Source organism: Papaver somniferum, chromosome 7 (genome assembly GCF_003573695.1).
Source record: "Papaver somniferum cultivar HN1 chromosome 7, ASM357369v1, whole genome shotgun sequence".
Lineage (NCBI taxonomy): Eukaryota > Viridiplantae > Streptophyta > Magnoliopsida > Ranunculales > Papaveraceae > Papaver > Papaver somniferum.
Genome location: NC_039364.1, coordinates 255,692,124 through 255,714,509, shown reverse-complemented (window position 1 = coordinate 255,714,509; position 22,386 = coordinate 255,692,124). Strand labels below are relative to the sequence as shown.

Below are 22,386 nucleotides of genomic sequence, written 5' to 3'. Positions count from 1 at the left end.
CAACATCACGGACCATTAGTACTGTATGTGTTGCTGACAAAGGAACTTCAAATGTGGCATCTTTTGGAGAAACTGGCAGTCTGACTTCAACTGTTGGGTCAACATGCAAATCTTCATTTGGCATTTCGACTTCAACTGTTTGCATAGGTGTACATCCCAATCTAAGATAATCTTCCTCACTGGCTTCTCTCTGCAAATGGAAATTTTTCAACTTGATTTCATGCAACATCTTCAAAAGCTTTGAAGCGTCAACCATTGCGCCATCTTGCTGCATTCTGTCCACTTCGCTCCATTTAACAGATTTCATACTCCTAAATTCATCGTATTTCACTTTCCAATCTTCTTCATTCTCTTCCTCTTCTCTCTCTTCCTCCAATTCAGATTTGTCATCTTCTTTCTCGTCTTCCGATTCATATATGTCATCTTCTTCAATGGGAGTTTCAGTATTCTTTTGCTCTTGAATCCTTCTTCATATAAGATTAAGAATTTATTTTTCATGGTATGTGTAACCGTCTTTGAATTCATCATGGAACTACACAAAACAAGAATGTAAAAAGAAACTACATATTAGATATCACAAATCCAAGAATGTAAAAAGCAACTACATATGAATATATACTGCAAGTTTACCTCATTCTTAGAAAGATCAATGTCCTTTAGGAACTCATTACATATCTTTGTATGATTCCATCTATAAACTCTTGGCACATACATTCCTTCAAGTTATGTCTTTATATGCTCTGGCTCCACCAAATGGGTATGCTCCGAAAACCAAGGCTGTACGTATTGATATGCAGTGTTAGATATACTATTAAAATGTAGAAAACACACAACTACGTAGGAATATGTACCGCAATTAAAGAAAATCTTACCAACAAATAACCAACACAACCCTTAGTGTTTTCTACATTTTCCTCGTTATCATTAACCTCTCGCTCTAAGTAAGAATGGATAAGGTCAGGACATGAAATATTCTTTCCCTTCTCAAGATCAAGAACGAAACCAATATATTTTTCAGTCAAAGCATTATCATCCTTTATGGAGGAAAAAAATGAAGTGCACATAAATAGGCAGATAAGCCTAACAAGATCTTCGGCATCTTCCTCGTCTTCCTCAGATTCTTGAGAATCTTAATCATCTTTTACATTAATTGGTGTTCTTTTAATAATCTTCAAGATTGCCTTCTCAATCATTGGCCTAGTCACTTTTTCACCACTTTCGAATGCATCAGGAAAAACCCTTTTGAAGAATGCAGTTTCACGCCATCCACTTTTCATTGTAAGCGCAAAATCTGAATATTTCCTATTAGGCATTCTTAGAATCCCATAAACGATTTCCATCTCTTCTGGTGTGGATACCAGCTCATATGCTTGTTTGGCTCTCAACCTCTCTTGTAACCTCTCTTCCATCTTCAACCAATGTTCTAAATCAAAACTTGTGTACCAGAATATTAGGAACAGGTTCCATATGATGCTTAAGCGATCAGCTGCAACTGCAAGTTACTCATCTTAAGATTTTATGTGATCTTAACCTTCTTCACAAGCCCATATAAATTTCGTGGTTTTCCACCTGCTTTCTTACCACCTACATAATAACAAGTATCAAAGACCATTACAGAACATATCAATATGTATAAAAACTTAAATCTCAATATATAGTCTCAATATGTACATATTTTCATATGTACCATATCAAATGTAGTGGTAGATACTTACGTTCTTGTAGTGGTATCCTCCACTACATAATGGTATGTAGTATTATATTGATAACCATCTTACACTACATACTGGTATATAAAAGCAAATTATTAGGTATTACTAGGTACTGCATAAAGATATGTACTACCAATAGTAGATACATATGTAAGTCTAATTTATGTGATTTAATATTCGTGACCATCTACGGGGGTCGAGGGGGCAGCGACCCCTCGTACCACCTACATGCTGAATCAAAAAGAATTCTACCTTCTTTCAGGGGTAGATTTGCTTTCTTCCCATTTGCTTTTCCCACCCTTATTGCTTTTGGTGAAGGAGTAGCAGCTTTCAAGACAAGTGATTTCTTTCCCTTTGATTTTGGTGAAGGAATATCAGCCTTTGTATCCTTTTCTGCTGCTACAACCTTCACTACGGGAAAAATCATCATTGACGACACAAGATAAGCGTTGTAGTACCCCTACGACAACTCCATTTCATGCATTGTGGGACGGGGGTATTGTAGAAAGTCCAAGTTTTTCTACAATGGTTGACAAGTGTTGTAAAGGGTGATGTGATTCATGGTTCGACAATAGTTTGTCAATGTTGTGATTCTCTTTCGATTTTTTTTGATAACCTAACACAACTCTTGCTTGTATTGTAGAACAATCGTGGACAACATAAGTAGCATATCGTAGAAATTTTTAACACAACACTTATTAGTATTGTGAATATTACAGTGAGTACACTTGTTAGCATTGTAGAAGTACCTTGATATAACTATACTATGTGTAGTAGGACTATCTTGGACAACACATAGTTATGATTGTAAATAAACTATTTTATAATACTTGTGAATAAGATCAAACCCATATTTCAGAATATATATTTCACTTTTGTCACTACTATTTGTGAAATGTAAAGAAACAACTAGATTAAACTGAAATGTAAATAAACAATTGGATTAAACTGAAAGACTCATTCAAATTAAACCAAACCCAGAATTAAAGCATTCACATACCAATGTGATATACAAAAAACATACAAAAAAGTGACAGTGATATGTTTGTTACCAAAAGTTAAGTCTCCAAAAAGATCACAAAAGATTAAGAAGTCTATTGGTAGATTATTCTATCTTTGGGCCATGTGATAAAATTTGAAACAACATCATGAACAGTTCTGACTTCTGAAGTAGCTTGGTAGACAAGAGCATCATCCACATAAGAAACCTTCACACATACAGTGTAGGCTCCAATGTCTCGGCCCCTCGTATTCGTACACTGACATTTGATAAAACCTTCGCACATTTCCAAAAGAAGTAAAAAACAAAAGAGACTATTAACTATAAGATGGTGAGATATAGCCTGCTTTGCGTTACTATGAGATTCTAGTCCCTTCTCCGAGTTGAATGTCCTAGTAAACAGTTAAAATAAAATATTTCAGATACCATAAGACATAAGGGGCAGTACTAACTGAGAATTTAATTTAAATGCACATTACAACATACTTGCTACAAGTGTTGCAAGCGACTGGAGTAGCAGCAGATTTTGGAGTTTCTTGCTTTATTTGTCACTCTTACCAGCCTTCTTAGCAGGATAAGGAGTCGCTATATGGACCCCAGTTCCCTTCTTTACATCATTACCTATATTCAAAACGAATATTCAAAATCTTACTACAGAAGTTCAAGTATAAACAATAAAAAACAACATACCACTAAACAATATAAGCAACAACAATTTGCTTCTTTCTCAAACAAATTGATGTCGCCAACTGGAACATTATTTTAGGCATCCTAACTCTTAACTGGTTACCTCTGACATCTTCTCGATCTTCCATGCCCATTAAAGTATTTTGAGGCATCCTTGCAATGTTGATACACCTTGACCTTCACTTCCAGGGAGCCATGCAGCTACGAGAGCATCAACATCTGATAGATAAGGTTCAATCACAAGGGGTCGTCCATAGATAACAACAATAACACACTTGATAGAGCCACAAACGTTCTTCATGGTGCTCAAACCAGGTTCAGGAATTGTTAAGTTAAGGTTGTCCCCCGTTGTCTCTGCATATGGTTGCTCGCCCATCATGAATTTTACCTTCAGAATTCTCTTCACAGCATCGTCAATCCTGCTCATGGGGATTACGTTCTTCCCAACCAGGTATGTTAGATCATGGATAAAATCAGTGTGGTTCATTGGAATCATGATCTGCAGAAATACCCAAAACATTTAATATGTCAAAGTAACTTATTGTAGTTCTAACATTGAACTTTTATTTTATGTCAAAATGGCCATCATACCATGTCAATGCCGGCATTAATCCCAGAATGGACGGAGTAAGTATAGTTGGTGCCTGCTGGTGAAGTAATCCTGTCAATACCTTGCCAATCGGAAATGACGAATCCCTAACACATAATTCAAGCAATAGAAACAACAGTCTTTCAGTCATGCCTTCATTTTTCTTAGTCCAAATTAGTTTAGCTAATGCTGGTCTAGTTCAAAGAGGGTTTTCTATCTACCCTGAAATTAAGAGTGTCTTTGAGGAAGTTAGTGACAAGATCACGGTTAGCATGCATCTTTTCGCTGTTCCAGCTTGAGTACGAAACCATGATGGTTGATACACCCTTGATGATTGAATTATAATAACCAGGCATATGAATACTGAGTATTCCATGCCAGTCAGTCACTGTGTTGTTCTCGTTAATACCCTTTGTTGTGCCACCATCACCAACGAAATGCTTTGCACAAGCAGCAACCTTGTTGCTACAACACACCAAACAAAATAATAAGTCAATCCAAATAAAATTATATGATCTTATTGCAATGAAATAATAAAAATGATGTGAAATCTTACTTTCCACCAACATAAGGAACTCCTTTTCGAGAATCCGCGGGAACATCTCCTTGTAAACCAAGAATAATCTCAGTCATTTCCTGAACAATCTTCATCTTCTGGTACTTGGCTTCAAGTATGGCTCTCTCTTTAAAAAACATTGCTTCAATTTCATCATGCTTAGTATGCAAACAAGAAACAAAATTGTCAAAAACCCATTGTAGATAGAATCAATTAAAGACCCACAAGTCACTGAACACGAATAAGAAAGAATAAACACGGTAGTTAATCATCATTGGGAACTCAACAATTTCAAATCCTGATAAGAACCCTAATCTCTAAAAGCATTGAATAACCAAAACCCTAAACAAATAATTCAATTAGACCTCTATATCATTTCCAAGATTCAATTAGATTATAAAAAACCCTTAAATCCCCACAAAAATACACAAATAAATAAACTTACCATAAGATCCCCTTTTCTTCCACCTGAATTCATCTCAGCATCTCTTCTCCACTGTGCTCGAGCTCAATACTTATTCAAGCTTCATCGTCGATAGAAGCAATCAACAGCTATCTCCCACTGATTCAACACATAAGATCTCATTTCTTAATAACTATCTTTAATAGCCAGTGAATACAAACAAAATAAGTTTGCGGGCGAGCAACAAACCTGCTTGTGCATCGGTGCTCCACCATATGCAACAACGACTTTAACACCAGTCTGATAAGAGAACTTTTTCGCTTCATCATATATCTACAGGACCACAAAACCAAAAATGAGTAATTAGAAATTAGAAAATTGTATCTACATCACTAATAACAATCATTAAACAGAAACTCAAACAAAGAACTTAGCAATTTTCACCTGGCAAGACAACTCTCTAGATACCCTCCTCTCCTCCTTCAATTTCAGTAGCACTTAATTCAGCAAATTTGTCAGCAACATCAAATGGATTTGGCTCATAATTCCTTCTCCCACCACCACCACTACTACCACCACCACTAGCACTCCATCTACCTCCTCCTCCTCCACTAGCACCACCTCTAGGTCTAACTCAGGCGGTACCTGAAATTGCAAATCAAACACCATTATGTTAAAACAATGACAAAGAAAAAAAAAGTAAAAACACAAAGTGAAAAATCCCAAACATTATACACAAATAATACTTACAATCCAAATATTTTCAACACCACCAAGTACAGCAGCAGCAAGCTTTGATCTAAAAGGATTCCAGACTTTGTACCCAATCACTTTACTACCACCTTTCATTCCACCACTACCACGACCTCCTCCTTTGCTGCCTCCTCTGCCTCTACCACCACCACGACCTCTAATTTTTCAAATCAAACATTCCCATCTCTAATCCTTCCCTAAAACCTCAATTTCAATTTCAGTCACTTGATTCAATTACATCCAAGAACCCTAATATCTATTTTGGGAAAGAACAGAAACCCTAGCTTCTCTAATCTTCATTAAAACTCACACATCAATCACTAATTCTTCCTCATCATACTGTGTTCACAATACCCATCTTTAATTTCTCCATTTCTAACTCAATTAACGATTCATTGAGAAAACCCTAGTTCTCGATTCATAACAGGACTCAATCTTCTTATTCATAATTAGCAGAAACACCAACTCCTTCTTCTTTTATACATCCTCACGATTTAAATTTCCTCAAGCCATACCTCAATTTCACCTCTCGATTTTCAACTGAAGAAGAGCAGAGAAGAAGAACGAAAAAGAAGAAATAAGAAGAGAGAATAAGAAGAGAAAATGAGTTTCAAAGAAGCCATTGCAATTTGAAAGAACCGATCTACAACTTCCGTAAGTTTTTTTACATAAGAGAGTGATTGAGAAATAGATTATGTGGTGAGTTAGGGTTTTCTTTTGCAAGGGAGGCGGAAGATAAGGTTAGAGACGAAGATAAGAGAGGAAAATGAAGAAACTGTGAGAAATTTTCTTTTGATCTTCTATATACCTATCTTTAAACAGCCAAGATTTGATTTAAATATGGTCATACGGATTAGGGATATATTTGGACGGTGGAGATTTGATTTGAGACTGTCATACGGATCAAGGAAAGTGTGTTTTCTTTGTGTGTTTCTTTGTGCTTTCTCTATGTGCTTCCGGATTGAATTTCGACCAGTCACATAAGTCGTGAAGTAATTTCGACTATCCATACATGTCATGAAGTAGCTTTAGTTCACACTGGAAGACTCGGGTTCTCAGGATACACCATTGAAATCGATAAATATGAAGCTCTTTGTGTGTTTTTTTGTTCTTTTTTTGTGATTTCGATTTGTGCTTTATTTTTTTGCTTTCGGTTTATTTTAACTAGGGCTAGCAAGATACATCATCGAAATTGATAAATATAAAGCTCAGTATCAACTCGAACTTCAAATGTGGCATAATGGCATACAAACTATGAATCGGGAGGCTCCAGGAGGGTTCTGACTTCAAGCTTAGCATAATACATCATCGAAATTGATAAATATGAATCTCAATGTCGATTCGAAATTAGGTATAACGACAAATAAAGTATGAATCATAAAGATCCAAGACGGTTCTGACTTCAAACTTGGCATGATACATCATCGAAATCGATAATAAATATAAATCTCAGAGTCGATTTAAACTTAAAATATGGTATAACGACATAGAAACTATGAATCATGAAGCTCCGGGAGAGTTCTGACTTTAAACGTAGCATGATATATCATCGAAATCGATAAATATGAAGCTTAAAGTCGATTCGAACTTCAATTATGGTATAACGACAAACAAACTATGAATCATGAAGCTTCGGGAGAGTTCTGACTTCAAACGTAGCATGATATATCATCGAAATCGATAAATATGAAGCTCAAAGTCGATTCGAACTTCAAATATGGTATAACTACATAGAAAATATGAACCAAGAAGCTCTGGGAGGGTTCTGACTTCAAACTTAGCATAATACATCATCGAAATCGATAAATATAAAGCTCAGTATCTATTCGAACTTCAAATATGGTATAACGACATAAAAACTATGAACCAAGAAGCTCTGGGAGGGTTCTGACTTCAAACTTGGCATGATACATCATCGAAATCGATAATTATGAAGCTCAGTGTCGATTCGAACTTCAAATGAGGCATAATGGCATACAAACAATGAATCAGGAAGCTACAGGAGGGTTTTGATTTCAAACTTAGCATGATACATCATCAAAATCGATAAATATGAATCTCAATGTCGATTCAAACTTTAAATTCGGTATAACGACAAACAAACTATGAATCATGAAGCTTCAGAAGGGTTCTAACTTCAAACTTGGCATGATACATCATCGAAATCGATAAATATGAATCTCAGAGTCGATTCGAACTTCAAATATGGTATAACGACATAGAAACTATGAATCATGAAGCTCCGGGAGAGTTCTGACTTCAAACTTAGCATGATACATCATCGAAATTGATAAATATGAATCTCAATGTCGATTCGAACTTCAAATTAGGGGTAACAACAAATAAAGTATGAATCATGAAGCTCCAGGAGGGTTCTGACTTCAAACTTGGCATGATACATCATCGAAATCAATAATAAATATAAATCTCAGAGTCGGTTTAAACTTAAAATATGGTATAACGACATAGAAACTATGAATCATGAAGCTCCGGGAGAGTTCTGACTTTAAAAGTAGCATGATATATCATCGAAATCGATAAATATGAAGCTTAGAGTCGATTCGAACTTCAATTATGGTATAACGACAGAGAAACTATGAATCATGAAGTTCCGGGAGAGTTCTGACTTCTAACGTAGCATGATATATCATCGAAATCGATAAATATGAAGCTCAAAGTCGATTTGAACTTCAAATATGGTATAACGGCATAGAAACTATGAACCAAGAAGCTCTGGGAGGGTTCTGACTTCAGACTTAGCATGATACATCATCGAAATCGATAAATATAAAGCTCGGTATCGATTTGAACTTCAAATATGGTATAACGACATAAAAACTATGAACCAAGAAGCTCTGGGAGGGTTATGACTTCAAACTTGGCATGATACATCATCGAAATCGATAATTATGAAGCTCAGTGTCGATTCGAACTTCAAATGTGGCATAATGGCATACCAACAATGAATCAGGAAGCTACAGGAGGGTTTTGACTTCAAACTTAGCATGATACATCATCGAAATCGATAAATATGAATCTCAATGTCGATTAGAACTTCAAATTCGGTGTAACGACAAACAAACTATGAATCATGAAGCTTCAGGAGGGTTCTAACTTCAAACTTGGCTTGATACATCATCGAAATCGATAAATATGAATCTCAGAGTCGATTCGAACTTCAAATATGGTATAACGACATAGAAACTATGAATCATGATGCTCTGGGAGAGTTCTGACTTCAAACTTAGCATGATACATCATCGAATCGATAAATTTGAAGCTCAATGTCGGTTTGAACTTCCTAAGAAAGATGAATTCATTCATCTACAACTAAGATTCCATCGGAATATTCTCCGAAACCTTAAACACACCACAAATTTGTTAACTTCGACATTGAACCTGGCTACGAGCTCAAAACCTGGCCGCGAGTAGACTACAATAAGTCGTAAACTGCGTAAGAACAATGAATCCACCCATCTACAAGTAAGATTTCATCGGAATATTCTCTGAAACCTTAAACACACCACAAATTAGACACTGAACCAGGCTCTGAGCTCGATAGTTGGTCGCGAGTAGACTATTTTAAGTCGAAAACTTTATAGGAACGATGAATTCACCAATCTACAGATAAGATTCCATCAGAATATTCCATTTACAGGTAAGATTCCTTCGAGATATTCTACGAAACATTAAAAAAATCATATTTCTGCATATTGTATGCGTACCCGGATCCAAGATCGAAACCTGGCCGTCGAATCCCCCAAACCTCATTTTTTCCCACATTCTATATTTTAACTTCAACAAAACTTATAAGTGTTGTTATACGTTTCTATGAAAAAAAAAAAAACCTAAACTTGTGAACTGTAAGGATGGTTGATGAGCTAGACATCCATGCATTAGGTTCATGTTCGAATCTCCCCTCTAACGCATTTTTCATTATCATATTTTTGTGTTCTTCAACAACACTTGTGAGAATTGTGATAGGCTAAATCACTACACTTATGAAACAAAGTTGTTATACCTAAATGTCGTCACAACAGTTTTGCTAAAGGAGTTGTCGTTTGTTTTCTTAGCGCAACCCCTTGTTCCTAAGGGTTGGTAGTGATGATATACGACAACTCTTCCTTTGAAACCAGTTGTAAAACATAGGACTTTCTACGACGTATAGCGAAGTGTTGTAAATCTCCAGTTGTAGATGTATATTTTTCCCATAGTGCTTTCTTTTGGTTTTTGTTGTTGTTGTAAACCAAAAACAGTATCAAAACAAAATATCCTACTTAAAAGATAAGTAATCTACCCAACAGTACATATGTAATCTAGCAACAGTACATAAGAGATAAGTAATCTACCCAACATTACATATGTAATATACCCAATACGTAATCACATGCATATGTAATCTAGCAACAGTACATACTTTAGAATACATGCTCAAATTGTTGAACACCCAACTAGGTACTGCATACAGATATGTACTACCAACTTAGCAATACATATTGAAACTACATATTGAACAACTTAACGGTACAACTCAAAATGTTGAATACCCAACTAAACTGCATACAGATATGTACGACCAACTTAGCAATAAATATTGAAACTACATATTGAACAACTTGACAGTACATACTCAAATTGTTGAATACCCAACTAGACTGCATACAAATATGTAGCGTTACACATGCATGAGTAACTTGATGTTTAGCATAAAAATCGTAAACAAATCAAAGGATAATTAGGTTTAGACTGCATACAGATATGTAATGCTAGATAACATAACATAATTTTGTACATGCAGAGGCGGTGACATATATTGAATAAGTAAAATCAAGGATAATTAGGTTTATTCTGATTACCTTTTTCTACATTTGCTTTTTCCCTCTTTGTTGGTGAAGGAGTAATAGTTTTACTCATACTTTTTGTTGTTGGTGATCTAGCAGCAGGAGTGTTTTCTTTTGGAGAATCATCACCAGTTTTTCTTCTTGTTTTTGGTGGTGACGGAGTTTCTTCTTGTTTTTGGTAGTGACGAAGTAACTTGAGTTTCTACAATTTCTTCTCTAATATACCTCTTAATTCTTCTATTCGTAACCATTTCTTCTTGTTTTTGCCGGTTTCGTAATCATCAGCAGTAATCGAACTGACCTAGTTTTTGCTGGTTTCGTAATCAATTGAATGTAACGAAAAATCAAATTAACTAACCTAATTTTGATTGCTGGTAAATGGGATTCTTCTATATTTAGGAGTTTCTTTTATATTTAGGAGAAGAATGACCTAGGTTTCTCTGAAGAAGAGAAAACTGAAAAATGAAAACGGCTGAAAAAGGAACTTAAAAAGGAGATGCGGAACTGAATAACTCCTCATAACTCCTGTGTGACGGTTTTTTTTTAGGGGTAGCACAGTTGTTTTACTATTTTTAAACATTTTTGGACTATCCAGTAACTGGTTTCTCCCGCTAAACTACATGATAGGCTGGCCCGGGTTTTGTGGACCAACTAGGAAATTTCTAGGATTAACATGATGAAGCGATTATTTTTGTTTGCACAAGTCTGCATGCATATTAGAAAAAATTCAAAACAAAAGTAATCCCGGAAGATCTGATCCATAATAATGGTGGTAAAAATTGGTCGGCCAACCCCATGCATGATCATCTTCGGTTATTAATCGTAATTAATGACGATGAGATCCTATAAATATAAGTGGAGCTATATGGCATGCAATGCATGCGACTTCTCTGCACGATCAGAACTTGTATCAACTTTTCCCATCTTATAATTAGTTACTGATGGATATTCATAGTCAAGACTCGGAGGCGTTGCAGCTTCCAGTTCCAGTCTTCAATGAATGAAACTATTTATTTGCCAAACATAACATCATAAATGTAAAGTATGGGATCATATCAGTAACTAATTACATGTATCAGTTCTATCCGAAAAAAAATGTATCAGCTTGTTGAATCTCATAATTAGTCTCTGTATCATCAATACGTATAACTATCTGTTCAAGTATTTTACGATCAATTATTTTTCCTGCAGATAAGTTGCATTGCATTTAGTAATTGGTATAGGAAGTCAATTTGCGATTCATAATTATGGCAGTGATTCAGTGAAGGTCCGAATTTCAAACAAAATTAAGCAATCCTGGAAGATCTGACCCAAAATAATGGGGGTAAAATATGGTCGGCCAACCCCATGCATGATCATCTTCGATTATTAATCATAATTAATGACGACGAAATCATTATTTGTAATCGACATGCAATGCCTGCGACTATTCTGCACGATCCGACCAGTTTTTTTTACCCCATTGTGGTGGATCAGACCAGATCGTCAAGGATTTCTCTGGGTATGCATCTGTGAACTTCTCGTAAAATATGTGTGTCGGTGAAGTGTTAGGATGGTGGGATCGAGGATGCAAAACGTTGGAAAAATGAGCAAAGATAGTTTCCGTTTTAAGAAATCCATAACCAAGAAGAGTTTAGCCCAAAGATTCAAAATCCATGTTGATTAACAGGTTGATTACTTAATAATGAGCAGAGATATTTTCCGTTCTAACATCTTAAAATAGAGTGATTTAGGGATACTAATCATCTACATATCTAACTACCTCTCTACACGAAACACTATTAATTACTTAATAATCAATTACATGTGCAATATGGTGTATCAGGTTCTCCATTTAATCTTACAGTAGGATACTAATCGATATTCATAGAATCATAGTCAAGACTCTAAAACGAATAATACTCGTATGTTTGCCATCCCGAATCGCTATCTTTATAGGGTGTAGCCGTCTAGATAGACAAAATCTGAGTAAGTGGGGGCTATAGAGTTTTTTCGGGGGTGGGGAGAGTTGACATTTGTTAAGTTTTTAATCTCACGACCCAGTTTTTTTTTTTTCATTCTTTATTTTGATCATCTGGTATAAAATGCGTCTAATAAATAAATAAATTTCCGTATCTGATGGGGATGGTATGACAATTTGCATTGAGTTTTCTGTAATGTAGATCTAGTTTTTTTTGGGATTATATGCAGAAGTAGGCCTGGTCTGGACCCTCACTTTCATTTCTAAGCCACTTTTTTTATTTCTTGCAAAACTAGGCAAGTTAAACGGATTCCATCCACTTTAACCATCTCGGTCAATTTATCGCGTACACTTGTCAATATCTCGCCAAGATATCATATAGGGAGATCCCATAGATGTGGTGAGATTACTATACTACCCTTCCTGTAAGTGTAATAGCAGAATAGAAAGAGATTGATTCTCACTTTCTTCTTCCTTCTTCTCTCTGGTTCTCTCTGGTGCATGTAAATCAATTTTTTCTTCTGCTAAAATCGAGAGAAAACTTGGAGATTTTTATCATATCAAACCTAATTAACATTAATCGTGGTTGTTTATAAGAGATTGAGTCACTGGATTGAAGATTTAGTGTAGTGAAGATGTTGAGACGAAAAAGACAGTTTAAGGAGAGGTTAATCACAAACCCATTTCTGTTTTTAATGATTTTTATCTGATTGTTATATTTATTGACTTTTTGGTGATGAAATTGGATCAGCTGTAGAGGAGACTCAATTTCTTAAGAAAAATAAGGTGTTACAAAGATGAATTCATCGTCTGGTGGTGGTATAAATGAAATTGAATGAAAAAAATATCAAGTATTGGAAATGGTTCAACAATGGTGTCTACAAAAGAGGAGGTTATAATTGTAGAAGAAAGTGTTAGAGAGATAGTTATTCATTTGGTGGTAGAATATTAAGGTGTGGTTTGAGTGTTTGGGACAGATTAGGAATATGGGTTGATGTAAAATTTGGAATTCAATGCAGGGAAGGAGATACAGGGGGTTCACGAATCACCAACAAGTGCATTTCATGAATCACCAGCAAGGTGTTTGAGAAAATGCGTGAGAGACAAGTTCTTCCTGAGTTGAAATCTCTGTGCAGCATCTGCAAACGAGGTAAAAAAAATTGAAATTGTATCGATAACATATTTTTTCATTGATAGTCCTTTAGTCAATGCTAGCACTACTTGATGAGGCGTAAGGGTGAAAATGAATGAATTTGCTCCGTTTTGTTCTACTTCTGTAGCAGTGTATTAAGGTTGTGATGAGTCTAGGAAGAATGGGTCGAATTAGTTGAGTTTCAAGGTGACAAATCATGAAAGAAAACAAGTTTTGAGCTGTATTTGTTACCGGAAATCAACCACTACTCTCATTAATTTTATATGATGTATTGTGTGAAATTTGCAGAAATTAGTGTCTGCATATGTTTAGGAATATTTGGTTTCCCTTGAATGTGAAATTGCTCCAGGAAGGAGATAGAATGGGCTTAAGAATCCTCAGGAAGATCAAGACTGTATCACCAGCATCACATACAGAAGGTGTTTGTGGAAGTGCCCAAGTGATCAATTTTTGGAACATTTAAGTTCAGTTGCCATTAGTTTCTTGAACTATCATTGCCGTAAGTAAGACAATAGTTCTGGTGGGTATTTGAAATGAAATAGGAAAGGGTTTAAGATTTTGATAAGGCAAATCCAGAATATATGATTTGCATGAAAAAAGTAAGGCTGACGAGCTGGTGTTGTTGAATCTGTGCAAGTGATGTAGTTCAGGTCCCCCTACAACCATCAGTATACCAATAGCATCCTGGGTTGCACCAATACGTCAATTGGCGGACACCCGTGGCGGTATTGGTGCAACCCAGATAGCAACACAACATCACCTCCTCCATTGGCTGATGTTACATTTATTCCACCTGCAATGGTGTTTTCACAATAGGGAAATTCTTATACGGAATTGCTTACACATAACTAGTTGTACCTAATTATGATGTCGACATATCAGTTGAACTCTACGTTTCAACTTCTCGTCTTGTTTTAATTTTTATTTTTGTATATATATGTCGGAGTAGAGCTATTAGAATACCTCTTTTTTCTTGGACATATCTTGATTTCTCAGTTTTGAGTGCCAGGGGAAGAAAGGCCGGAATACATCTGAAGACTTCTTGTTCTCCGGTGTTCTTCTGTTTTGGGTTGTGTTCTATATGGCGCTGGCTAAGTTGCGTATCGGAAAACTTTCAGCTGAGACAAGTTTAGATTGAGTATCAGCTCCTTTTCACCAGGGGGGAGATATTTGAGCTAAAGGCTCGTTCTTCCAGTAAGTAGATCATCAACATATGTGCAGTCTTCTTTACATATTAAAAATTTCTATCAGGTACTTGCTTGCAATCATTCTAGTTTTAGCAAATCAAGCTCATCTATTATAGACTTAAATCCAGGATTTTACATGTTTGCAGAAGAAAAGCTTCTTCGTATTGGCTGGCGCTGGTCCTTTTGATGTGCAATGATCAGTGGAACTTTTCGTATAAAATTTATAGTTCTGTGATCCCAGTTTCCTATTGGAGTAAACTAAGGCATCAAACCTTGGAGGAACCGATCTTAACCTGCAGATACAAGTCTTAGAATAAGCTGTTGAAGATAGATACAATGAATTTTGGAACTAACCAAGGTGTAAATGGCGGTTTCAGTATTACACGAGAATTAGGTTTGAGATGTTGAAGTCAAGAGTACAAGTTTAGTGCCTTGCAATTGGTTGCAGGCTAGACTTGCCACGTAAGCAAGAGTACAAGCTGAGATGGTGAGACGGTGCTGGTGGTTGCTGACAGGCGAAGTGGTTTGATAGAAGTCTTGAACGATCATCTACAATCACAAGATGAGTGCCACATAAGCAGTGTCACGTGGGCCTTGCCATGTAAGTAGTGCCACGTACGCAGTGTCACGTGGGCCTTGCCACGTAAGCAGTGCCACGTACGCACTGGGTGATGACGTATAAAGAGTCATAGTAGCTGGTTGGGTCGAAATAACCGATTCAAAGGACTATCTTGTCATTTTAAGTGCACCTAACGGTGCTAACTTTCCATCCATCACTTTTGGTCAAAACTTGCTTACTTTATCAATAATAAAAAAAAGTGGCCTAGAAATGAAAAGCACCAAAAAACGGGTCTATTTTTGTAAAAAGCCCTTTTTTTTTTTTATTGTAAATACCCATTAGCTTTGGATCACATAAAACACACAAGTGTGAGAAAGAAGAAGAAAGGAAACATAGTAGTGGTTATTCATAATGGAGTTTACTCCAACAAACTTCGCGTTTTGCCTGTTTGCCAGCATAGTCGGATTTTCGCTGATGCAACGTAAGTTACACTGTTTTTTGTGCTGCAAATTATGATCCTCCAGCTTTGTTTCGATTATTAGTATTTTCTTCTTTTTCCTACTTTTTAGTTTATAATTTACCGTCCATCCATCTTAATTAATCATTATGTTGTACATGTAATACAATTCTTCTTATTTTCTGTTCTCACCAGCTAATCGTTTTACACACTTTCTATTTATCCTACTCCTGTTTGTATATTTAACCTCAGTATGAAGCACCATATTCTATTTTTGTTTTAATTTACAATCCATCCATATTAATCATTCAGTCGTACATGCAGAGATGCCATCAGCTGCAGCCTTCTCCTGCGGCCCTGGGGAAATTCAAAGTGAGAATAAATCGCCCACTCTTTATACATTCTACTGCGTGGGGTGTCAAGACACGTGGGAAAACTATTGTCAGCCGAAAGGCAGAAAAGTAACTAAGATAGAATGCAATTTCTGGGGTGTGGATCCTGCCGTATGCAGGCGTTGTTGTGGGTTGCCATTCTCAGGTCCACCAATACTTCCCCCATCCATAGCTTTTTCGGATTGTCCAACTAATGAAATATTGAAGTATTTTCTAACGCCAAAAGATTCTGAGATTGATTGCAACCTTTGTGTAAATGGTTGTAAAAATGAATGTGATTCCATAGGAGCTCAGGTGACCAAGGAATTATGTGTCTATTCCAGTTCGATTACATCAAACGTATCGTGCCCTTGTTGTTGTAAACGAAATCCTCCACCTCCATCCTCACCACCTCCACCCCCACCTTCACCCCCACCTCCACCTTCACCTCCACCCCCACCTCCAGCACCGTCTCCACCCCCACCTACACCTTCAATATCCCCTCCACCTCCATCCGCATCAACACCACCACCTCCATCGTCTTCGCCTCCCGAACCATGTTGTTCGAGAGAGATTGAAGTCTCAACTCCAGGTCAAGAACCATGTAGGTACGGACTATTACCACGACGACCACCACTGCCTTCCCTTGCAGGTTCATTTTTATTCACAGCAATATAGCAACTAATTAATTATTTGGTAGAGGTATTGGATTTATCGTCTTGTGTTTAGATAGCTGCTGGTGGATTACGTAATTAAGAAGACCAACGCTAGTTTGGTTTCTGAGTAACATTAATTTGTTCTAATAAAAATAAAAATTACCAGCTCATCTTTCCACGTAGTTTGTTTCGTGGTAATATGCATTGTACTCATGTATTTGTATTGATATCAAATGTATTGTTGGCCAAAGTATGTACCTTTGGTGAGTTTCTTTAACGACATAAATAAAATGTTTCCTTCTGAGGAAAATGAGGTGTTTGGTAACAATTATGGTAATGCTTCTGTTTCGTTATACAGTTCCGAAGATTGTTCGTAGCTTAATTTCGTTATTCAAGTGTGTGGTTGTGTTTATCAATCCGGGGGAACATAAAAATTAAGTATACATTATTAATATTAGTTATGAATCCCATTAGTATGAATGTCAACTCCGATGAAGCACGTACGTCTCATCCAATACCTGCAGAAAGTTCCGTGCAAAAGCTGAGAGTCTTGACTCTTGAGACACTTAAAAAGCTGTTTTGAAAGGAAAATTAACACGTCTCTTCAACCTTACTCTTCACTCCTGCGTATTTTTTATTCGCCTTATATGGCGACTCTCTCTTCATCTTAGGATGATTTTTTCTTCGTTTCCAAGCGATCTTTCTCTTCGTATCCTTACGATTATTTGTGTAGTTGAATGTTATGGGTGCGGATATCGCACAACCAAAAAGAAGGCGACGATGTCGTGTATCATCAATAAATCAAGGGTGAAGCTTATACATGGGCAACGTCACTGCTGATGGACGCGATGACATCGTAAGAATCACACGAAACCCGTGAAGAACAGTGCGACAGTTAGGAGTGGGCGACAACATCGCACTTACTAGATCAGAAATAAATAAGGGGCTTTATTTGTAATCCATATATAAGGAAAAGGTAGCTTTATGAGAGGGAGGATAAGCATTAGAGAGCGGGTGTGAGGAACTTAAGAGAGAGAAAAAAGTTTATTCTCCAAGTTAGGGTTTCTCTATATTGTAATAGTGTTAATTTTAATAATATACTATAAAGAGTTCATCAATATGTCTTAGTTCTTATCATAATCTTTGGGTGTAGCTTGTGGATTTTTCTATAACTATATTTTGGCGCCCGAAACAGGGATTTGAGAAAGAAGATTAATCTCCACCTGTAAGATTTCCAAAATGATTTGAAACAAGTAGATCTCGGTTTGTGCTTTTAGTTTCGTTATTTTCGTCGCTATTCAAAGTTTACTTTCCATTCAACAGATTTTGAGAGAAAAACCGATAACTTGCCAAGGTTTTAGTGGTGTTAAAACTAAGATCTGAAAAAGTGTTTTCTCAAACTCAAATCAGACGGATAGCAGGAAGAAGAAGAAGTGAAATACGCGGGACATCACGTATGGTCGGAAGGAGAATCCAACAACAGAATGCACAACCCCAGGTTCAACCAGTGTAGATCAACGAAAATCAGCACAGAAGCATTTATGATGAGTTCTCAGTTCACACTACAGACACGGTGTCAACAGAAGTAGAAAGACGTGTTAAAGAAGGCCCAATAACGGGAGGAAAAGAAACATGACCATCGTATATCCGAGGAGGAGGTTGGTAGAGGAAAGAAGAAGAGAGGCAGAGTACAGAGTGGATCTTACACATCGGAATGAGGCGTTAAGAGAAGAGAACCATAGGTTGCAGGAACAGAGATCTCGCACGACACCTAGAATGAGTCGCGCAATATCAGATACAACATTGTTGGAAAAAAGGAGAATATTTGGTTTCCCTATTTATGATTGGCTCACACTGCAAGAAAATATTCTCTAGATATGTTGCTATCTATACGAATATGTGGCATGTATAGGATATATATATATACACGTCTTGTAAAACCTCCATTGATAATAAGAAACCCTAATCATTCTTCTCCCGTGGACGTAGGCTATAGCCGAACCACGTTAAACTGTGTTTCTTCTTTAATCTGTTTTAGTTTACTGCATAACATCTTATGCAGATCCAATATTGACTGTATAACATCTTATGCATACTGCATAACATCTTATACATACTGCATAACAGCTTATGCATACTGCATAACATCTTATACATACTGCATAACAGCTTATGCATACCAACATGGTATCAGGGGATCGTTAACGATCCTGGCCGTTTCTCTGTAATCAAGTTTTTTGTTTCTCTGTGTGTTTACTATGGCACAATCAGATCATAATACTAGTTTGCGTTTAACCTCTGTCTTGCTGAATGATGTCAATTATGTAAGCTGGTCTAGGGCTGCTGCTCTTGCTCTTGGGGGTAAAAGAAAATCTGGGTATATTGGTGAGAATAGTACCTGTCCAGATGCTAAGGATCCAAAGTATGAAGATTGGATTGCTGATGATCAACTTGTTCGCACGTGGCTTCTTCAGTCGATGGAACCACATATTTCGGAAATCTTCTCGTTCTCAGAATCTGCAAAGGATTTGTGGAAGTCTGTTGCTAGTCTGTATGGCTTACCGAATAATGCTGCTCTGGTGTTTGAGCTGAAACGTGAGATTGCTGAGGCTGAACAAGGTACGAAAAGTTTTACTGAGCATTTTGGTTATTTAAAAAAGAAGTGGGATGAACTGGATACATATCGTCCTCATACAACTGATGACAAAATTCTCTTGAAGAGGGTTGAGGAGGATAAAATCTTTGATGTGCTCAGTAGCCTCAAACCAGAGTATGAATCTCTTAGAAGAACTATCTCATGAGTGCTGAACTGCCAAGTCTGTCTAATGTTTGTGCAACTGTGCAGCGTGAAGAGACGCGTAAGAAAGTTATGAATCCTAATTCTAAAAGCATTGTAGACCTGGATGCAGCTGAATCAAGTGCTCTTATGAGCTCCAAAGATGATAAACGACGATCCATGCCATTTGATAAGGACAATAATTCTCGTGCTAAGGGTAAGAGAGAAGTTTTTCATTGTGATCATTGTAATAAAACTGGTCACACCAAGGATCGCTGTTGGGATATTTATCCTCATCTTAAAGCTACTTTTGACAAAAATAAGCTTGCTCGAGCTGCTGTAGATGACAATTCATCCTTTACCATAGACCAATTGAAGGATTTATTTAACCAGTTGGGTAATAAGACTGAGCGCAAGGCCAACCATACTTCAGGTAACCTACTAGCCTTTCTTACTACGCCTGTTTCCAACCGCCAAGTTTGGATTACTGATTCAGGAGCTACAGATCATATGGCAAATGATCCTTCGTCAGTTCATGAATTTATTCGCATCTCTCATAAAGATGTGTCAGTTGTTAATGGCTTTACTGCTCCTGTGATGGGCAGTGGGAAAGTGCATTTTTTTCCAGATTGTCCGCCATCTAATGCACTTGTTGTTCCATCTTTTCCTACTCTGTTTTTATCTGTTGGTAAAATCACTAATTCTCTAAATTGTGATGTTACATTTACCCCTACCTCGGTCATCTTTAAGGATCGAAAGACGAAGAAGACGATTGGTAGATGCATCTTTTCTCATGGATTGTACCTGTTACGTTCTAGTGACATGGCATGTCTCACTCAAAGATCCACTCCGCAGTTCCTTTATCATAAAAGACTTGGACATCCTTCTAGTCGTGTTTTGTCTAGGATTTTTCCCACATTTTCTGTCCAGACTCAAGTCTGTGATGTTTGTCAGTTTTCTAAACAATCTCGTTTTCCATTTCCTAATTCTGTGACTCGTGCTACAATGCCTTTTGAATTAATCATTCTGATTTATGGGGCCCTGCTCCAATTGATGCTTATGATGGGTATAAATATTTTGTTATCTTTATAGATGATTGGTCACGTGCTACATGGATCTATTTACTCAAATCCAAAACTTAAGCTTCATCTGTATTTACGGATTTTCATTGTATGATACGCAACCAATTTGATGCACAGGTTAAAATCTTTAGATCAGATAATGGCACTGAGTTTGTCAAAGGCACTCTTCCAGGTTATTTGCGTAGTCATGGTATTATCCATCAAACTAGCTGTGTTGGTACTTCACAGCAAAATGGTGTTGCTGAACGGAAACTACGTCATATTCTGGAAACTACTCGTGCTCTTATGATTCAGATGCATGTTCCAAATAAATTCTGGTCTCATGGTTCTCTGACGGCCACTTATTTGATCAATCGTCTGCCTAGTCGTGTGCTTGAGTTCAAATCTCCATTAGAGGTTTTGAAACGTCATCAGCCTGGCATTTCTCATCTCAGAGTTTTCGGTTGTGTCTGTTACGTACATTTACAGGCAAAGCATCGTGATAAACTGGATTCACGGTCAACTAAATGTGTGTTCTTTGGTTATTCATCTACAAAGAAAGGTCATATTTGTTATCATCCGCCCACTAGAAAGCTACAGATTTCTCGTGATGTTGTATTTGATGAAGCAGTGGCTTACTTTCAGTATGATTCTGGCAGTCGGTCTCAGGGGGAGTGTTACACAGATTTGGCACCACTTCCAGTTATTACTGAGATACCTACTGCAATAGATTCCCACAGAGATAATGGTGGTGGGGTAGAGTTGGTGGACTTACCTAATGCAGTGTTGAATGTGCATAATGAAGCAGTTCATGAAGAAGCTTCAGACAATAATGTTAGTGTTACTGATGATAATACAGGATTACAAGATGTGCCGCATCAAGTTCCAGAATCTGAGGTTATGGTTCCACAAGATCATCAACCAGTGGTACCAATTGTCAGAACCTCAAGTCGTGAGAAGAAGGCTCCAGAGAAATACAAAGACTTCTTTACATATCATTCCGCTGCGTATCCTATACAAGCACATTTAACTTATGATCATGTAGGTTCTTCACACTCTGCATTTCTAAGTGATATATCTAGTCATCAAGAACCTAGAACCTACAATGAAGCAAAGTCTAATCCAAAATGGAAGGCACCAATGGATAATGAGTTACGTGCCTTAGATGTAAATAATACATACAGTATTGTCAAGTTGCCTCCCGGGAAGAAGACTGTTGGATGTAGATGGGTGTACAAAATTAAATACAGAAGTGATGGAACTGTTGAGGGTTATAAGGCAAGATTAGTGGCAAGAGGTTTTACTCAGAGATATGGAGAAGACTACACAGAAACTTTTGCACCAGTTGCAAAGATGAATACTTTTCGTATTCTTATGTCTCTTGCAGTTAATAAAGATTGGAAATTGTTTCAAATGGATGTGAAGAATGCATTCTTACAAGGTGATCTAGAAGAAGAGGTGTATATGAGTATACCACCTGGACACCCTCGAGAAGGAGAGAGCAATATGGTTTGCAAGCTTAAGAAGGCAATATATGGTTTAAAGCAATCACCACGTGCATGGTATGCAAAGCTAAGTTCAGTACTCATCCAGAATAAGTTCAAAAGGAGCTCTGTCGATTCTTCCTTGTTTATTAAAAGAAGTAATCTTGGTACAACTATAGTT

At 36.9% G+C, this 22,386-nt stretch overlaps 1 protein-coding gene across 1 annotated transcript; it reads right to left on the bottom strand.

Annotated features, from left to right (window-relative positions):
- Window positions 1–3,253: 3,253 nt before the first annotated feature.
- LOC113296404 lies at window positions 3,254–5,080 on the bottom strand. Its single transcript, XM_026544716.1, has 6 exons — window positions 4,990–5,080; window positions 4,545–4,702; window positions 4,398–4,453; window positions 3,991–4,094; window positions 3,571–3,898; window positions 3,254–3,333 (listed from the first exon to the last, which is right to left on the bottom strand). The coding sequence occupies exons 1-6, from the start codon at window positions 5,020–5,022 to the stop codon at window positions 3,254–3,256; spliced, it is 759 nt and encodes a 252-aa protein (XP_026400501.1). The 5' UTR covers window positions 5,023–5,080.
- Between the last annotated feature and the right edge of the window lie 17,306 nt (window positions 5,081–22,386).

What these genes read in the sequence shown, in the direction of transcription:
- LOC113296404 (XM_026544716.1), bottom strand. Translation starts at nt 5,022, where the DNA reads ATGAATTCAGGTGGAAGAAAAGGGGATCTTATG. An exon ending in TTAATGCCGGCATTGACATG is followed by an intron (nt 3,899 to 3,990) that starts GTATGATGGCCA and finishes GTATTTCTGCAG; the next exon opens with ATCATGATTCCAATGAACCA. An exon ending in CCCTGGAAGTGAAGGTCAAG is followed by an intron (nt 3,334 to 3,570) that starts GTGTATCAACAT and finishes TTTTGAATATAG; the next exon opens with GTAATGATGTAAAGAAGGGA.